At 39.0% G+C, this 21,369-nt stretch overlaps 1 protein-coding gene across 10 annotated transcripts in view; it reads right to left on the reverse strand.

Annotated features, from left to right (window-relative positions):
• The window catches only part of SIPA1L1 (signal induced proliferation associated 1 like 1), a 402,079-nt gene that overhangs the window by 72,854 nt on the left and 307,856 nt on the right, over window positions 1–21,369 (reverse strand). For all 10 annotated transcript variants that reach the window (XM_025192115.1, XM_025192109.1, XM_025192111.1 and 7 more), the window contains 3 exons: window positions 17,993–18,167; window positions 7,246–7,349; window positions 3,386–3,543 (listed from right to left, as the gene is read on the reverse strand). In XM_025192115.1, the coding sequence (XP_025047900.1) occupies window positions 3,386–3,543; window positions 7,246–7,349; window positions 17,993–18,167 (437 nt within the window). The remainder of the gene's footprint in view (window positions 1–3,385; window positions 3,544–7,245; window positions 7,350–17,992; window positions 18,168–21,369) is intronic.

Here is a 21,369-nt window from a genome sequence, read left to right on the forward strand (position 1 = left end):
TTATCAATGCAGAACAGTTTCAGAAGGTAATGCTGCATATTTAGAGACCAATCCTTTAACAGATTGTTCATTCATAAATGGGAGGGAGCATCCCTGGGCAAGATGGCCCCAATTTTACTCCTTTCATACGGCTATCTATATTTACTCCAGCACAAGTTTACACAATACAGCTTCCTGTTCCATGGAGAATTCAGGAACTGTTAAACTGTTACAAATAATCCATTAGAGAAAAATGTAAAATTTACTTTGAAAGACTATAAAAATTTTTCAGAAGTGATTTGGATAAATTGGACTAAATACCTGCACTGGAAATAGTAACGAGGGATTTTAAGTTAAATAAAAGGTTTACATAACAGAGAAAGACCCTTACCCTCCAAGGTACAATAAGTGGCCCTATACCAACTAAGTCTTCACATAGGTATACGTTCATCATGTCTGGTTATATCTGAATGATTGAGGCTTGAGTCTGAAGCAATGTTGTTGACTATCAAGACAAAAGTAAAAGACTCGTGATATTTGGGAATTTCAAGTCTGAGCTCTTAAGAGTCATATGATTATGTGAGTACCTGAGCCTTTCATAAATTCATAGATGTTAGGGTCGGAAGGGACCTCAATAGATCATCGAGTCCGACCCCCTGCATAAGCAGGAAAGAGTCCCCAGCTAGATACTCATCTAACCTCCTCTTGAAGACCCCCAGGGTTGGGGAGAGCACCACTCTCTTGGGAGCCCGTTCCAGACCCTGGCCACTCGAACTGTGAAGAAGTTCTTCCTAATGTCCAATCAAAATCTGCTCTCTGCTAGCTTGTGGCCATTATTTCTTGTAACCCTCGGGGGCGCCTTGGTGAATAAATACTCACCAATTCCCTTCTGTGCCCCCGTGATGAATTTGAAAATAAACAGGATATTTCTAGTTACCATGGTTGTGATGAAAGAGGTATGAAATCTAGATTTAAAACACAGAAAGCAAAAAACCCAAGAGAACCCCAAATTTGTTTAATTTAATAATTTTAAGCATTACTTATAATTTTTAATGTTGTTTATACTTCTACAGGTATCTGTAAAATTCAGAGAAAGGATTTATTTCGCAACTTAAAAGTGACCTCTCAATGCTTTTGGTTACATAATTTTGTGTAAATGACTTCTTTGGCACACCTTCACTTAATGGTGTGATAGGATCTGTTCGCACGTGCATGACAGGATGTGCAATTTTGGGACTGGGGATGAGATCCCAATCATGCTATTTACTATGTGCCAATGCTTGCACTAGCACTTACTCCTCGCACCAGCAAATAGAAAGCTGGGTGGCCAGTAAACAGGTGCAGTCCTGGGGCTGGGACTAGACTGCAGTGAGCCTGACACACAGGTGGAATCCCAGGGCTGGGACTTCCAATCAGCTGATTATGGGTCTGCATGGTGGGGAGCCTGTCACACATTCAATTTAAGGTGCAATGGAAAACAGACACAAAATTATTACACATATTTTGTGTTATAATTACTATTACTACTTAGGACGTGGTTAACTGATTAATCACATCTTAAGTGTAATATCTGCCAGGCAGCGACATTAAATATGTTTTTGGTCCTTCCTGGACAATCTTTCCACTAAACAGGAGCTGAAGGGACTTAATAGGAAATATCTAGACAATCTGAGTAATAGTGGTCTTACTGTAGGTGAAAAATCTCGTTTCTCTTGTCCTTTTTAAGTTCACCTGATGGCTGCTCACCTAGGAAATACTAGTCTTGACAATTATGAATGCAAGTGTTAAAAAGGTATACTGTAAAGAGAAAAGGAATATTTTAATAGACTACGTACAGTCAATCTACCTTGTAAAAAAATACCAGTGTAAATATGGCATATCATAGAGAGAGGTGTGTGTATACAAAACTAAACTTACAAAGAGGTTTGGGTAAGTCCTTCCTTTACCTCTTGGAAGAAATACAACACACTATTTCAGTAAAGTTGAAGGCAATAGTTCTGCTTAAGCTTAATTTCTCCCCAAAGAAATAGGTTTATGTTTTGCTGAATTAAACACATAGGGGAACATTTTGGATTTCAACAGAGACTAGTTAATTTAAATGTTACCTTTTTGATTAAAGATAGTCATTATAAATTCACTACATTCTTTGTTACAGATCTTAAAAGGTTTTCTATTTTAGGTTTTGTTCACACTTTAGTCAATATTTTAAAATATCGATGGTCTGAACTCTTTCTGTGATTAACCTGAAAGTCAAAACTTTTTACCTCCTTTACAACACAGTTAAGCAACACTAAAATGTGTGTCAATTCCTTAAACTTGCATCTAATAATAAAAGTTAGAGAAAACAAGGTTCCCAATTTTAGACTTTCAATTCCACATTAAAGTCTACTTTCAATTAGTTTTTTACATTATTATTCCATTAACTTTAAGGTCTCAGTTTCAGATGTTTTGCTGCTTAGTGCTCTGGAAGATATATTTCTGTGCAAATGTCAAGTGTGAAAAACATGCTTTCAGACAGAAGATATGGTTTCCCATTCCTTCTCTTTCTGTAGAGCAGCTCACACTCCATCAGTACTTTCATTATGCCAGTGTCAGCATAAACTCAGGTTCCCAAGTTGTTCCCCCCACCCTCGAAAGCAGCAAATCCATGACTTATCTACAAAATTTAAAAACTTTTCTTTTAGAGTGCAGCTATTTAAAATACTTATACCAAATGATACTTCAAGTCCTCTTTGGTTATGGAAAGGTACTTATTTTGAGTGCTATGACATGAAATTCTATGCGATTCTTTTTGCTAGAAAAATAGGCCAGGGTTTACCAAGTACAGGCATTCCAGGCCCCTGGCTGAAGAGCTCACCTGCATAGCTCTCCAGCCAGGGGGCATGAGAGGGCTGCTTCTTGAACTCAATGACTGACAGTCTGCACTCTCCTCTGTCAGTGAAGGGGATAGGCTGTCAATGGGCAGCTTGCTGCTGCTGTAGAATGGCAGCTGTTACAGACAGCCCCTTGCTCTATAGGGTTGACACTGGTGAAGAGAATTGCTCTCCATTCCCTGTCCATAGCTTTGGTCAATATAAATGTGGGTTATTTATTGTTAGAAATCTATCTTTCACTGCAAAGATTTAATGAATGTAAAGGTACTGCCAGCTGTTAATTGGCACAGTACTAAATTCAATGAATCTGGAGGCTTTACAAATTGTTCAAAGGAATAACAGCACAGTTGCAAGAAACACCACCATGGCTTTTGCACACTGTGTTTCAACAAAAACATACAAAACATACACAACTCTGTAAGTTTTAACATCCAGAAAAGTAGCCAAGGCACGAATTCTGTGTAGAAATGCAAAAAGGGTTAAGCCTCAGTATGCAATCATTTTCTTTCTGGTGTTAATCTGGTAATAGCTACCTGTAACAGACATTGTCAGTGCAGGGGTTATGCACTCTTACAATGACAAAGACATGCTGGAAGTGAGAACGAATGTTCTTTGGGCTGAATGGCTGTGCTCCAGGTTCCTGGAAAACTATCGTCACAATATCATTTCCAATATGCCGTTTTCTTAAGAGCTAAGAAAATAAAGAATAAAAAGTTAAAAAGAAGATAATGTACATCACAGGGTTTAGGTTAAAGCATCCCAATCTTTTAATAATATCTTTTTCCTCCAATCTTATGTTTTAATGCCATTACTAATTATAGAATATTTTTATCTATGTCAAGTATTGGCAACATTTTATTCCAAAAAATAATCCAGAGATTAATACATACAGAATATTTGAAGACTTAAATGACAAAACTGCCAAAGCCTTATATACTTAGCCAAACAGATAGCATCCTGCATCCTCTGTTTCCATAACAACAGTTTAACGCTACTTTAGTACAAAGTCAGACCTTGCTTTTTTTTTTAAAGGTTTTAAGTGCTTTTACAATCAAATTATAACATATTGTATGTTATGGTTTAATTTGTCTACTTGTTCTGTGGGCTTTTTAAGTAGACACTACAACATTCTCTCAGAGTTCTGAGCTAATAATATGTAGAGGGTGGACACCTTTCTTCAGTAGATAATTATATAATAAATTTGAGGTATGTTGGCATTTCAGACTTAAATTGGTTGACAGTGGGTGCATCTACATGTGCAACTAGCAAAAGGCAATAAACTCCAGTACAGTCCGCACCAGAGTTTATTTCTCCTGGGTGCAATCTTTACACGTGTGCCTGAAACTGCAGCACATTAAGCCACGGTAGAGCAGCCCCAGGCTGGCAGGGGACTGGGTAGTCAGCCTGCCAGCCTGGTGCTGCTCTGCCCCAACTCAACATGCTGTGCAGGAATTGGCTGGGGCATGAGGGTGCTACAGTGCAAGGTTAGCCAGCAGGCAGCCCCCACACTGTAGCACACTTATGCCTTAACCAGCCCTGGACACCATCTACACATATGTTTTGGTGCATGTAAATACTTCACTGTAGGATAGTACTTTTTCTGGACAGTACTATCCTACAGTGGAGTTAATTAATTTACTGCACCCTAATACAGGTGCATGTGTAGACAGTGACACTAGTCAGCTCCATAGTAAAGCATGTGTAGATGCACCCAGTATCTTTTAAACTATGTCAATTTGCCAAACAGAATATCTGGCGTTTTTGAAATACAACAGTGTAGTCCAAAAATACCATTTTTCCTGAAAAAAGCAAAGCTTGTTGCAGCACACAAAAGAACACAAAATCTTTCTATAATTATGCAACAAGGCATTATATATTATTCCCAGATTGAGTATATTTTGATAGGCACAGAAATGCTGATAAACAGAGAAAAATAAACAAAAATCTTGTTAACTGTTATTATTTTGTACTGATGTAACAGATGTATGTTTTGCTTGTAAAATGGGTATAATAAACTTGCTCCATCACAGAAATTCAGCCATTTCAGGATTTAAATGAAGCAGTTGCTTAACAGTGCATAGCAAAATTGCACAGTATTTTACGAGGAAAGAGATTAATAGATTTATTCAATTGAAAACGAACTGTGGAGGAGGTGTAATGGGTAGAATGTAATTATCAGACTTGGAAATTGGCCAGGACACTTGGATTAACATATCTATACTTTTAAAAAGTGCCTTCGTTTTTTTATTGACTACAAGACCTTGATTTTATGTCTCAGCTAAAGGACAGCACCTCACTGTACGGTTTTTTCTTCTTTCCCATCCCATAACTACAGCAATAACCCCAGATTTAATACTGTCTTTGATAAAAAAAAAAGGTGCAAATTGCTGCAAGATGTAAGCAACTTTCTGAAGCCACCTAGATTTTTTCCCTTTTGAGGTTTCTGTCTCAAATATTGAATTAGCCCTCTCTAGAACTCACAGATTTGTTGAATCTGATAGGCTGTGCTGTGAGCACTTCTGCTACGGCCTCAAATATGCAACCACTCGGCTATCCACTGTATGCCTTAGTGCCCGTGCGGCTCCATCTCATCCCTCTCTACTTAGCTTATGGAATCTGATGATGCATCACAAGCTTACAAAATCTGACAATATTACAATCAGTATTAATTAGGTGGTTAAAAGGAATAAAAATAAAACAAGTTCCCTGTTGCTGAACTCTGAGATCACTGTCTCTATTGTTTCACACTCTTGGATACACCTGTGATCTCCATACCTTTCCCAGGACTGACTAGGAGTCAGAACTGTTCATTGGAGGCATTCACATTATCCTTTGCAACACTGAGTATCTTAGTCTGAGGGCATTTTAGAAATTGAAGCCCTCCTCCTTATTTCTACCACTAGATGCAGTGCTGAACCACTGACTCTTGAAGAAAACATTCCTGTGGGTCTGTGTAGATCAGAGGTGGGCAATTATTTCGGGTGGAGGGCCGCTTACCAAGTTTTAGCAAGCCATTGAGGGCCGCATGACAGGCAGCCAGGGGCAGATAAATATTAATTTTCTAAATTTTTGAGGGGCCCTGTGGGCCGGATAGAATGGCCTGGCGGTGGGCCGCATTTTACCCACCCCGGTGTATAGTCTCCTGAAAGAATTCCAGCAAATGCTCGATAGGTGTTTTTCTTATTCAAGTACGATCTACACACATCCCTCTACTGGGGAGCTAAGATTGCCCTCAGGCAGGTAGTTAGTCTATGGATACTATCTAATGAAAGACAAGTATCTCTTTGTCCCATTAAGCCTTGGACTTTCAAGGTAAATCTACAGGAGTAATCTGACATGAATGCATGCATAATACTCTATGCATCAACTCTAAGATGTCAACCATAGAGAATTCCAGAGACAAGGTGTGGAAGTTTTGGTTTAGCTCTTGTAGAAAGCTCCTCTGAAATACAAACTATATCTTGATACAAAATGATATCCACAGGTGTAATATTTGAATGGCTAAAGGCTGGCTCTTGAAATTAAGAGTTTGGGGATTTCAGAATGGATTAGGTTTTAAGGAAACAACTCTGTGCTCTTTCAATGCCTCTGTTATAAAGCATGGCTGTTTGAATGTGCAGCTCAGAAACTCTCCTCATCGGAATTACTGAACACAGCCTCCGCTAACAAGTGCAACAGAGATGCTGCACTTGTCCTGGGACAAAGGGCAATCATTCAGACATCCATGTCTGTTGTCTTGGGATAAATCCTAAAAAGGTTCAAAGGTAAGTAGTAATAATAGTTTATCCTGGAATATCAAAGTGTGTCTGAACAGTTGTTTTGGGATTGCATAATTGAATCAATGGCAGAAAAGTGGCAGTGCATTCCGCTGCTCATTAAATTTTGGGTTTTTTCCCTAGGTTTTAGACAGGATAACTATTGACAATTGTGGGCTTTGTAATGGCAACCATTGTTCATGGCAGATTCTTCTACATGCTGTTCTACTTTATTAAGTCCACCCTTCAAATTTAAGTTTTCTACCCCAGCTTTCTAGTGAAACATTAGAATCTCTTGGTTTATGCAGTTATCCATTTTATCCTCATTAAATTTAACCTAAGCATAATTCATGTTGCTCACCATACCTCAAAATGATTTGCCTACTTTTTTTCCAACTTCTCTTCCAATTTTACAAATAACTTGAACCTGCTGAATGTAAGGCCAATATACTGACTGATTTACCTAGGCTTTTTCCTGTTTAGTCACTTTCTTTTAGCTCACTCTATTTTATCCATCAACAGAGTTAAGTGTTTTCTACCATCCTTACAGGATGGACTTTTAATACTGATTCAAAAGTACAATTATTTCATAAGGCTTGAGGAAGAAGAAAAATCTAAATGATCAAGATCCATTCTACCTGTTGCTTGTTGTTAGGAGTGTAGGGCAGCATGGTAGAAACATGGAACATGATTTCATAATCCTTGTATGTTGTATAAAGAGAATGAGTACCAGTTGAATCAGCTGCAATACAAAAATAAATAAAATTAATTAATAAATAAAATAATAAAAGCTGATCATCAAGTCCTTACAATTGACTTTAAAATAGTGCTTCATAATTGTCATGAAAACTCATCATTGATTTTTGCTTTCATGATGGCAAAAACAATGGGAAACCTAGCCATAATTTATTCAACTGTCAAAACAAGCTACTAACCAAGCTACTAAGATAGTTAATATAATTTTGCAAGGATACTTTAACACACGATGCTTTAAAGGACTTGGAAAAAGAAGAAAAACATTTACATTATTAAGACTACAAAAACATCCTGACCTCAATCTAGTTGAATATCAGCACTGGTGAATTTACTACTGTAAAATGAATGTACATACACTTCTGAAATACACGGTGAGATAAAATGTGGCCCAGACAATAGTTGCATTCATTTTTTATAGTATATAGTCAAATAGTTTGCTGAAGGTACAGAGCAGTGTTTAATATTGCAGAATAAACTCGCCTAGCTTTATTTTACTACCAGCACAGGACCTTCACGGTTTAGTTAACTATTAGGTGACTTTTATTTTAGTATCCCTAGTTGCCTACCTTATCCTGACAAAAAGGAGTTTCAAAAAGTCTTTGTCAAAGTTCCTCACAAAAAGTTACTAAGCAAGAAGGTAGTCCTGGCTGACTGAGGAAGTACTGCATTAAATATCCAACAAAGAAGCAGGGAAATTAGTCAATATTCAAGACAGTAAAAAAAGTTACCAAAGAGATGCTATAAGAGATGCTTTATTTGGTTCAAAGTTGTTTAACACTAACAACTATCTAGAAAAATGGAAAGCAGCACAGCAGGAAAATGTATGTATTTCACAAAATCTTTAGACTTATTCAGGACGAAACAGAACTACTTGAAACATCAAACCAGTGATTCTCAACTGGGGTTACACAGCACCCTGTGGTGCCGCACAATCCCGTTAAGAGTTCCACACTGCCCAGCCCTTGTGGAAGGAGGTAAATGCTCTCCTCCAACTGGTGCCCTGTGCCTGCCCCAGCCTGCAGCTGCTCCTCTGGGGATTTCTACTACTGCTGCCCTCCCTGCATCCTCCAGCTGCCTTCTATGCTAGCTTCCCCCATTTCCTCCCACCCCTCACTTCCAGCAGTGTGCTGTGTTGTGGGTGACCAAGCAGACAAGAGGCTGGAGCTAAGCTTTTCAGCCTAGTTTCTCCCTCTGCACCTCCCACACTCCTGGGATTGGAGATGGGGGCCATGAGGGTGGCTGCCAGCACATGAAGCCTTTGAAGATAGCCTTGGTGGTGGGACCTGCTTCCCCAAGATACAGATGGGGGTTGGGGAGGAGTGAGAAAATGTAAAGAGCACAGCAGGGCAGGGTTAGGTCCTGCCTCTGCCATCCCTACCTAGCATTAATTAAACCAGATCAGTGGTTCTTAATCTTTTTAGCCTCAAGACCTCCACCCATATCTTTTCTGAATTTAATATTCCACTATAAAACTTCTGTCCTGCAGGTAGGACTGTGATCCACTTTTAACTTTCTCTCTGCTAAATGAAATAGACTGAATGCTCCTTGACACTCACTGTAAGGGACATTTTTCAATTCTTTAATCATTCTGATGCCTGATATTTGAACTCTATCCCATTTTCCCATCCTTCTTGCCTGGTGGATTCTAAAACTGGACACAGCATCCAGCGTTGTTTGCAGCAGTTCAAGATACAGAGGTTAATAAAACCTCCCTGTTCTACTCTTTCAAGATTTAAGGAGCACATTAACTATTCTGGTCACAGCATTAAACCTGGAACTCATGTTCAGCTGTTAAATGCAACATGACCCCCAAGTCTTCTCTGAATCACTGTTTCCATCTCCTCTCTATGAACTGCTTCCTTGATGGCATGGAGAGGCTTGTGTGTACCGATGACCATAACAGCAATAGTGCCAAGAGGATTGTACTCCTGGTAGGGTCACCCATGGCGGTAAGGTCAAAGGTGAGGTACCAGATGAAGAGCAATGCAACACAACACAAACACCTCAACAGTGGAGCAGGCAGATACAGAAGACATACGAAGGTGAATGAAGGCTGCAGTGGAAGAATAAGCCCGCTTGTCTTGGATCTCCTTGCTGCTGGGCACGGGTTTCTTCTTTGCCATGTGGTTGCCTTTGTGCAACAGCCTCCTGACAAAAAGTCATGTGCAGGCTTCTCTCACTGGTCCAACATCTGCTACAATAATCAATACTAATACCCATAACTTCCAGGGTCCCCTCTACACATTACATTTATGCTGCAATGAATGTGTTAATTGTGGCATAAACGTGAGGGGTGCTACACATGCACCCAATTTAAGGAGCCTCAAAATAGCAAATAAGCCATAAAAATGTTCCACACACAATGTAGACCATTTTATTGGCTGGTTTGTATGGTATCTTTAAATTTAACAAGTGGCCAGGGCCGATAATCAGCTGACTGGCTCACAATCAAAGAAAGCACTCCACCACTGGGGACTTTAAACTCTGTACCCAGAAGCTCTTGCCAGGCTGCCAGTTGCAGGGGATCAGAGGTTGCCAGTGGGGGGAGCCAAAAGGGGGCATCAAATCTGCTAGGGACATTAAAACCCAGAGTTACCAGGTGTGGCATTCTGACAAGCCACTGATTGTCAGCTCTGAATGAGAGGCTGTGACAACCAGCTTTCAACTTGCTGGTGCAGGGGAGGCCTGGGATTATGACTGGCTAGTAGTAATTGCACGATTGGGACCTGATCCACAATCATGCCTCCTGCCATGCATGCATGACATGGCAGGAGGAACAATTGTTGGGATCAGAGCTCAAATCCCATTGCGCCATTAAATGAACATGCACCAGGTCTCAAGATACAATCCCCACCCCCCCCTCAGTCTAGTAATCATGGCCTGTATTCCTTGTTCCTAAATGTGTGATTTTACATTTTCCCTCCCCCTCCCCCCCATACAGCTTTTCTGATCAAAATGTGTCCTCAACATTATTTATTACTGCCACAATCTAGTTCTAATCCGCAAACCTTATCAACAAGATGTTTAGTTTCTGGGACACTGATAAAAACAATGAATAACGTAGTACTAAGGACTGATCCCTGTAGTGCCCTATTGAAAACAGACCCACTTGATGGTGATTCTTCATTTACAATCATATTCCCACCTAGCAGTTCACCAGGTTTTTAAAATAAATTTAAAACGTGTGTCATGTTGATTTTCTATCACTTTTGCTTCTTAATCAAAATGTGTAGCACCAAGTCAAAAGGCTTATAGACATTTCTTAAAAGTAACTTCATCTCTATCAAACAAACAATTTCAGCAAAAAAATCAGTTTGACCCGATTTATTTTCCATAAACTCATGTTGCTTGACATTGATTATATTAAGGGCAGAGCACAGTCTGTAAGATACGGGCAAGGAGAATCTTGGGATAGACCAAGTCAGGGACCCGAGAGATCAGTAAGAGAGTGGAGTCAAGTATCAAGCCAGAGAGATTAGCAAAGTGGTAATGCATCAGGTAGAGCTCTCTTGCCTGGACACTGCCTGTTCTGACTTAGGGGTTTATATGGAGAAAGAGGAGGGTCAGCGGACCCTAACCAACTACTAGGGATGGAGTGGGCAGGAGATTACACCCTGCTGAAAGCTTCAGGACAAGCTTGATCAGTCTGAGTGATCACCCATAGGGTGGGCAGGCCTTGGATGGGCACATGATGAGAGACAGGTTGTATAATGGCGAAATAAAAACAATAAAAATACAATTTGAGAGCTTGGGAAATAGTGGGCATGATTTAAAATAAGAAGACAATGTCTCTACAATGCATGTCATTTCCAAATTGTATTTTCTACCCAAAGATTCCTGGCTGCCAAATGACAGACTACTTTTGTAATTCAAGCTGGAAATAAGCAAACAGAATATAAATAACTGTTATTTTCACCAATGGCATTTGTTGAAATCCATAGCCATGGTGGATAAAGTTCATTGTTCCAATGCATCAGAAACAGGTGCATCTGAAAGGATGTATGATCTTTAAAATGAAAGGAGTTCTACCTCTCTGCCAGAGACAACTGTAATATAGTTAACTAGAGTGAGCAATATAATAGTCATTTTAAGAGTAAATATTGAGGAACTAAGCTTAACATATTTGAAAACAATTCTTAGCTAGAATAACTCTGACATCAAATACTAACATTAAATCTTATTACATTTTCAGATAGTATATAAAAATCAGCTTTCCTTTGTGTTGGAAAGCCTTACATCCTGTCTTGGATCATGCATCTATTTTTTGTTCCTTGTGAAATGCTGCCAAAGGTGTGGAGGACTAATGAATTAACCTACACTAGAACTCTGCCCTTTCTTGCAAGCTAATGAACAGACAGACAGTGTTTGTTGTAGGAGCAGCTTCACAATCAACTCTAAGTTTCCTATGTGCTGACTTGATGCAGAATTTCCAGCCAGGAAATATTTTCCTGGATAATGAATCCAAGAACTGTATCATGATGGTGGTCTCTGGCTTTGGCTTTTGGAGAGCAAACAGCTGGAAAAAAGAGAAGAAAGTTTCACAGCTGTAGACTACTACATACCAGAGATGTTTAAACACAATCCACTTGGCCTAAATAATCTTCACTACCACATCTTTTTTTCCTCAGGGACTTTTTGTATCAATACCATGGCAGCAAAGAATTGTAAAGTACCCTACAGTAGTTTTTGTTCTTTGAGATATGCTGCCCACTTATATTCCACTGTTGGTGTTCTTATACTGTACTCAGCTAGTTTCTATTGTCCAGCTGTATCTACTGGGGCAGTGCCTATACACAAGGTACCCTTGTCTCTTATTTCCCAGGGCATAAAATATGGAAATCAGGCAAAACCCCATCCCTCAGTTCCTTCACCACAAGAAATTCCAGGTATTCTAAGACACTGCATTAGTAAGGCGGGAGTGTGGGGCATGGAATACACATGTACTACACTTTTGGGTATATAACTGACTTTTCTTTGAGTTATCTGTTTGGCTAACTCATAATAAACATATACAATCAGACAACCATTTTGAGTTTCTGGGATGATATTGCTTGACATTTCATTCCTTCTGCAAATGCTGAACGGTCTGGCTCTGTTTAGCTAAAAGGAAAGAACCCTGACTACTACACGTAGTATGCAAACTTTGACTTACACTCCCACTCCAAAGGAGAGCATACCTTTGAGCCTCTGTCTTTTCCTGAGGAGTTCAAGGGTCCTTGCTGACTATCATTATAGGTGAAGAGCTCCTTGTTTGGAATGAGTAATCTGGCTTGTTTTCTTCTGGATGTTGGGATGCAGAATCTCAAGGAGCTCATAAATCTTTAAGCTAGTCTAAGTCATATTTATTTTGTTCTTAAAGAGGTCACAGCCTCAAAAATCACTTCCCCAATGTTTGTGTTTCTTTAGATATCACTAAAATCTGTAATCACAAATTTGTGTGCATGGTGATGGCCATTGCTCTAAATTTCACCACTGTGTCCAAGGAATCTACTACTATCAGAAGACCCTCAGAAATGAGGGCTCTTAGCTCCTCCAAGCTCTGTTGCAGGAATTTAATCAACAAAATTTTATAATCTGTCCCAGTTTAAATAATTCTATTTAACTGAAAAGGCTGCAAATACCTAGGGCTAAAATACTTAGGCAATACCATATTTGCAAACTTGGTGAGAAATAATTTTCCTCTAAATAAATCTATTTAAATCTTTCTTAAGGTGGGACTTTTGATGGTTCTTAGTGCCTGATTTTCACATATACAGCCTGTACAACCAAGGACACTGTAAAAGCCAGATTAATGTACCTAGCAGCAGCTGTCTTGTTTTTTGTTTTTTTTTAAGGGGTAGGTGTAACATATGCTGGCATCTGCCTGCGATGTTCTGCTGACTTCATCAACTGCTTGCTTATTAATCAGCACAGTCAGGTGTGCAGACACTGATGGATGTAGCAGCACACAGGACTTCTCCTGTAATGTTTCTATAGGGATGTGGAGAGATTATCAACCACTGAGTACAGAACATCTTGTAGATGTAAGGCTGTGTAGAAGTACGGAGCACAACTGTTGTCTGGGTGTCACTAGGAGACAGCTGTTGAACCTAGTTATTTCTTAGATAACAGAAGACCATTATTATTTTTGAGTTCCTGCTGCTGTAAACTGGAAGCAATTATGTTAACTATGGACTCTGCTCTTAATAGTGCTGACAAAGTGTCCAGTACAAGATACGATTCTGTAACATTGTTAAAACTCATTTTGCTAGCCTCTAAGAAGGCAGCAGAGGCAATCTGTCATTTTCTAGAAGGCTCTGTCTGCTGAGGGTGGCTGAGATTTCCATTCTCTGGAGGAGCAGTATTTCCAGAGTTTAAGGCCAGAAAGAACCATTAGTTCCCATCAGACAGTCTGATCTCTTACATACCATAAACTGTTAATTTTTGCCCTCTTACCCGTGTTATTAAGCCCCAAAATTTGTGTTTATCTGCAGCACAACTTGTATATCATTCAGGAAGACATCCAATTTTGATTTCAAGATACTGTATCTAGAATGGAAAGTCCACCATTTCCCTCTGTAGTTTGATCCAGTAGTTACTCACTTTTGCCATTAAAAAAAACTTTCCCTAATTTCTGGCTTCAGCTTAGTCATGTGTCCTTGTTATATATACCCTTCTCCACTATATTAAACAGCCCAAGCTTCTCATGAAGGTAATTATTCACTGTAATCAACTGACTTCTCAGTGTTTCTGTTGCACTTAACAGACCAAACTCTGAATTTCTTGATGTAGACATTTTCTCTAAACCTTGAATAATTTTTGTGGCTTTTTTCTGCATTCTCTCCAATTTTTCAACATTCTTTTCAAGACGGGGATGCCAGAACTGCATGCAGTATTCCTTTTGCTGGTTGTCTTTATAGAGGAAAATCTCTGTTCATTCTGTACTTACTATAGCCCAATTTATCTAGTTCTCTTTACCTCACTATTGCACAGGAGGCTCCTATTGAGTTGCTTGTCTACTATGACCTCTCAATACTTCAGTGTCATGTCTTCCAAAACACTTCCTATTTTGCAAACATAGCCTGCATTCCTCGTTCCCAAACATTTCAGTTTGCCTTCGATTCTGTTAAAATGCATTTTGGTAGACTTGTCCCATTCACATAAATGATCCAGACTGCTCTGTGTGATTGCCCTAGCCTCACAATTTATCATAATATAGTCTTCCTGTGCCCCTTCATGCAATGTAAATGTATGCTTGCTCCATCTGGAACATATACTTACCAATTTTTGTAAAAGCAAAACACAGCATCACAAGAACAACATGATGTATGGTATTTTGTGGGTTTTATATATCAGCAATTCTACATGACAAGAATACATCAGAAACAAATCTTTGAATTAAGATATTTCAAAGTAGTCTGCAGGTAGAATACTACAATTCTGTAGTATACTAGCCAATTGCCCATCAAGAATGACCGGGGGGGAGGGGGCGGGAGGGCTAGGATGGAGTGCCGCCACCTAATGGCCCATGCTGCACTCCTGGCCTCGGCTCCCCCACTCTCTGTCTGGTCCTTCAGAATCATGGCGGCACTCCCCCACACATGGAGCACTTTGATTCGCTGTTTCCGTCAGCCAATCAGAGTGCAAATAAAGTGTTACAGATAGACAGACAGATGTAGGCTTTTATAATATTAGAATGGAAATACCATAGTAGGGACAGAATCATAAAATCACTCTCTAATGCTCAATTTTGCAGGAAATCATACAATTTCAGCTTAGAGTTATTCTGTAGTGGTTTTCAAACTTCCTAAGGTTATGGAACCCTTTCATATAATTTCTTCTGTAGTGGAACCCCCTATCCCTAACCTTATCCTAAAGAATGATGCAGAGCCAGGTGACCTGGCCCACTCCACCATTACCTCCAATCTCTTTGTGGAACCTCTGGTGACCTATTGTGGAAGCCCAGGTTCCATGGAACACAGTTGGAAAACATTATTTTAGACAACAAAAGTGAGGCCTGCTAATGTGAAATACTAATGCAACATACTTTAATGACCTGCAGAACACCAGCATGAACATCTAGGTTTAAAACTTGAGAAAATGTTAAACCTGCTTCAACATCTACCAATGCCAGATATGTTGCAATATTTTTTCAGGTGCAGAGTTAAAATATTTATCTAGTGATTGCTTCCCTTATTAACAAAGATATGCTTTACCAAAGTATTATTTACTTATTATTATGAAAACCATCCTTACAGCATATTGTTGCAACAATTAATTTTGCAGATTAATGCACAATCTGAAGAGTTTACAACATTTGCATTTAACAGATTTATCTGTTTGTAAGAATTTGAGGAGTGAACTTTTGTCAATTCTGAATGCAAGTTCTAATACAAGCCCAGTTCAAATGGGAAAAAAATACTAGAGAAAGATCATTCATTCACCCATTAAAACACCCATCAGGAATCAAAATATTTGCTTCTCCCCTCCCTAGCTCTTTCCATGTCCTCCTACATAATCTCAGCTGTAGCTGATTATAGAAAAACTGGGTTAGATGACACTACTTTGACACAGCTGAATACTGACTGCTCTAAGATGGTAATGTACTTTCATGTAGTTGATTTTGACACTATTTACTGGTTATAAAAATAATAAACATGATGCAGCTGTGAAAAAGGAAAATGCAATACCAGGATATACCAAGTGAGGTATTTCCAGCAGAGAGATGAAATTATTAATGCCTTTGAACAAGACACTGGTAAGACCTCATCTGGAATGGTGGATACATTTCTGGTCAAGCACATTTAAAGAAAAGGAATGCAAACTAGGTATAGGAACTGGGCATTCAAACAGGTATAAGAAAACGGCTATTAGGAAAATCCACGGAAATGAAGATGCTCTCATAAAACTAAAAGGTCATGGCTTGTTTACCTTGATAAAACGAAGGCAGGGAGCATTTCAGTACTAACTGAATGATGTTATTCATGATTCCTGTTCATGAATACATCAACAAGGTAAAAACCAGAGTGGAAAAGTAGCTATATAAGTTAAACAACAATAGTAGCACACAAGAACACATAGGTATATATTAACTATGAATAAATTTAGGCTGAAAACTAGAAGATTTTTAAACAACAGGAGAGCTTGGTTGCAGAACAGTCTTCTAATAGTAGTCAAGGTTATAGGTACATCTCAAGTTCAGATGGTGCATTAGGCTAGGACAGTTAAGGCATGCCAGTTTTTGTAGTTAAGAGTGTACAAAAGAGTGTATAAGAGCATACAAAAGAATGACATGACTACCATCACACTGGGCCCCCTCTGATTCATCATCCGATATTACTTGGTAACCATTTGATGACCGTTTAATGGTAACTGGGTTGACTGGGTATGGCCTTCAGCATGCCTCTACATTGGTAGAGAGATGCCTTAACTGTTCTGCCACTATGCACCTGCAAATAAAAGTAGTGGGGGCAAATAACTTATCTAGCTTCAAGATGGAGCGTTACAACTTTATAAATGGGATTATATATAATGCAGTTGCCTGCAATAGGAGGAGACTGGACTCAATGACTGAAGAAGGCCCTTGTGTGTTCTTAAAACATGCTTTTAAGGTAATATTTAAGAAGGGCTATTTCACATTTTTTATAGTCTCTCAATTACCTGTTACACTGCTGAGGGTAGCAGAATCATGGAAACAGGCCATTTTTTGCTACACTGAATTTTATTTTTTTCTTTCATGACTCAGGTTAAGTTCCTTTACTGCAAGTTAGGAAGATAACAATGGACTTCAATACAAATGGGGTTAATCAAATTAGTCAAAAATGGGTCTCAGGTATTTGAGTTTTTAAATAGATTTTAAAAGAGAGCACAAACAGGCAAACAAAACATGTATTGTCTGATAAATATATTTCATAAAATTTATGTTGTCCCCCTCATTCAAGAGCGGAATATTACATTTACAGATAATGCTGCATTAAATCTTTTTCAACTGCTTTTCTGCAACCCTTTGCTTTATGGCAAAGCTGGGTGGGCACAGTTGCCCTAATATAGTTTAGTTCACAGAGACAAACTCTATAAAAATATAAAAAAGAATATACTAGAATAAATTCAGCAGAAGCAACACAACATAAATGCCTAGGGGAAGCAGACTACAAGCTGGTCACGGCATAAAATCAATTTATTAATTTACCAAGGTGAGATTATAAACTTGGATCCTTAAAACGTTGTTTTTGGTGAAGAAAGATCATTAAGATATCATCAAAAACGCAAAGAAATTAATATTGAAGTTAATAACGCAGAACTGACGCAGTGCTGTCATGTAGTGTAATGCGCCAACACATTAACAATAATTCCATAGGACGCTCATTTTTTACTTTGGATTTTTGGAACACCTTTACATAGCAGTTTTAGCTATCACTTTGTAGCTGAATATTTGTAAAAGTGCAATGATTTGTTATTAAAGCGATGAGAAACCAGGTAGGTATGAGTTATTTTGTGTTTGCTTTTTTCACTTATGATGTTTGATAGAGAACAACTTTTAGTTTGTAGCAAAGAAGGAGATTTTTTTTAAAAGAAATGTGAGAAAAGTATCAATTATTGATCATGACATATTTTGTTAGAATTGGAAAAAAATAAAGAAGGCCGTCTTACTCTTGGTGTCTAGCTGAGCACGATACTTTTCAAACCCCTTCAGTCGAACTCGTTCTCCTAACAGCTGAAGGAACTCTTCAAAGGCTGCCCCTGCTGATTCATTGTTGTACATTTCCTCTTCTGTGCTCTGTCCACCTTTGCAGTACATGACACCCACCTTCAGCTGATAGCTTAACTGCAAATAAAAAAAGCAAGATTTTTATATCCAATAAATTAGATAGAAAGTTTCAGCTAATGTACAGCAATTTAACTAATCCCCAAACTGATAGACTTGAAAAAGTTTACTTATTTGTATAACTTTCTTCCAAATTCCCTACTGTTTTTTTACCACCTGTCTCAAATAGATAAGTACTGTGGTGATGAAGATGATCATACCTGGTGATGACGTCCAACTGCTTAGTTTGCAAAAATGCTGGGGCACAGAAAAGCTGAGTGCGTTATCGAAAGCCCCGCAACAAGTGTATAAAAAAAGGAAAGAGAAGAACTAGACTTCCTCACTCCTATTGTATCCTATTGACTAGATCAGTGATTTTCAACCAGGGTGCTGGGGTGCTCACTCCTTCCCCACCACCCATTGTCCCATGGACAAGTGGCATCTGCAGCTGCTACTCTGCTCCCAGCCACCATATTCTAAGCAGCATACTCTGCTGTGGGCAGGAAGAAGCTGGGTTTTTCAGCTCAACTGGTCCCCCCACCACTGGGGCTGTGGAAAGGGCCATGTGGGCTGGTTGTCAGAGTGCGAGCTCCTGGAGCAGCCATGGCATTGGGAGCTGTGCTTGCCCACCTCAGGTACAGACTCGGGGTGGGGAAGGAGGCATCTACTATACTAGAAATTCTTAAACAATAGGGAAGAAAATGTTTGTTGATATTAGATACTCTTTATGTTTCCTATGTTTCTCACTTGTTTTAACTGCTATACTACTGAAGCTACCTTTGCTCTGCTTGAATTAAAATACTGAATTGACTGCAGTGATGACTGCTGTCTTTCCTTTATTTTTCTAAAGGATGTCTACTTTTTGATTTGGTTGTAGAAATGTATTGAAGCCCTATTCATTTTGTGATCTTAGGCTGCATGTACACATTCAAATGGCCTCTAAGAATTCTCCCAGGGTTGTTCTCCTGGTAGAAAAACTTACCCAGGGATGCCTGAATGTACATTTGAATGCTAAGCCTTGAAGAGCACAGAACTTGCAGTGTTGATGCTGTACAACCAAGGAGGCCCTGTACACACAGCTCAGTGTACTCTGCAGACTCCCTCAGTCTTTCTAGCAAAAGATGACAGCAGTACAAAGGGAACCCCTGAGTGGGTGACCCAGACAGCTCAGAATCAACCTGTCTTCTGCTGCACCTTGTGAGATTATGAAGAGGGAATGTTCTGCTCCCTGCTTGGGAGTCCAGCCAGCCCAAGCAGTTTACTTTTTTTGGGGGGGAGAGGGGGGAAGAAGGGGAGCAAAGTTCTCTGGGATATTGGAGAACAGACTACGCTGTGGCTTCTTTCAGAAAGGTAAAGTACAGACATTTGCTCTTCCAGGAGAAACTCTCCTGGGAGTGATTTAACCCTGGTTGTTCCTGGGTTATTTCTCTCCTGAAATGGCCATTTTTGCTCTAGTAGAAAAATCCTGAATATCTGTATCCTCATATTTTCTCCTGGGAAAGCAGTGACTCCTGCAGGAGACATTAAGTGTCTATGCAAGGCCTGGTCAGTAAGCTAACATTTGGTTATAAGGTCTCATAATAAACAATTATTGAAGTTGGGTGAGCTTCTTAATAGGACCACTTAAATCCACCGCAGGTCCATTCAAATCCATCCTATGCACTGTGGCAGGATTTCATTGTGCTGAACATAATTTGTAAATTTTGTCAGGTGTCACCTTGAATATTACCCAATGGTGAGGATACACGTTTCATATGTTATTGAACATTTTAATAGCTTTTTTATAGTTTTAAACTTGGGGTGCCAGGAGATGTTTTTAAGGATGCTGTTGAGTGCAACAAGATTTAAAAAAAGCACTGTAATAAATAAATTACTTTTGGAAACAGAGTGCCTTTTGAGTTTTAAAAGTCTGAGAACCACTGCATTAGATCAACCTCTCTCTTCTATGTAAAGCGGCGATACATAACACACGTATTTCTGATAATAAGATGCATCATATTTGAGTTGCTATTGATAGTGCATGTTGTTAAAATGGTCAATGGCATTAGAAGTGCTTTCCTATGACTGATTTTAAAATATGCAAAAATTACACAAAGAACATTTAATTGATTTTAGCAACTATTTTATTTCTTTTAGGGGGTCCCTATCATTTTTTTTTCAAGCTACAGGTTAGCAACTAAGCAAACATTTCTCTTTGCTTGGTTTTCACTATTTCCATTCCCTGTTTCTAATGCAACTGAAATTAACCCTTCTATGATTCTTCAAGATGTGATCACTCAGGTTCTACTCTTGTTGTGTATGCTTCCCATGTGTAAAAGATAGATTTCTTTTTGAACATCATTATCTATGGAGGTATCAGCTGTTTCTCTTCATACTCTTCTGACTATTACAGCTGAGGATATAAGGGGTGAGGCATCCCCAACAGCCATTCATTTTCTTTGACAAACAAAATCCCAGAGAAAAACACTCCAATTAGCAGGGTTGTAGGGTAGGTTTTGTAATTGTATGGATAACAAACCTCAAAGAACAAGCTGCTGTAGGATAAGTAACTAAGTGAATATCCATATAGATACCACTCTTAGCAACTACAAACAGTTCTCTCAGCAGGAGGATAGAAAGAATTCTACCAAAAAGGATAACAGATCTGGAAGCCTACACCAAAGAGTAGTGTAAAATGAATCAACAGACTCCAGGTAGTAGATCTATAGATCTTGGGAACTGAGACATTTATGAAGAAACTGGCAGAAGCTAGATGAGATCTAATGAATGTGACTTGACATGGCCAGGGGGGTGGGCAGGTGGTGTTTATTACTTGCTAGTATATCCTGATGAGAGATACTTAGATAACCTGCGAGTAGAAACTGATTGTCATTCAATACTCTCTGCAAAATGTTATATAGAACTTGAAAGATTTTATCTCTCCCTATATTTTCTCCAAATACAAGAATATTCACTTCACCTGTTCTGACATGGGGTTTAGGGAAGAAAAAAAGGTAGTTAGGCAAGAACTTCAGGAGGTGTCTAAGGGTGCCCTTGTCCTTATGGAATACAACATTTGGAAAACTAACAGTAATGGCAAGTATTTCACTGACTCTTGTGGCTGAGATAATAGCTATCAAAACACACTACCTCTGGGAACAGAAGGTAAAAGGAGCAAATTGCCATGGGCTGAAGCAAATGTCCCACAAATATAGGTCACACTAATGTCTGAGGCAGGGGAAAT

Source organism: Alligator sinensis, unplaced genomic scaffold (genome assembly GCF_000455745.1).
Source record: "Alligator sinensis unplaced genomic scaffold, ASM45574v1 scaffold718_1, whole genome shotgun sequence".
NCBI lineage: Eukaryota > Metazoa > Chordata > Crocodylia > Alligatoridae > Alligator > Alligator sinensis.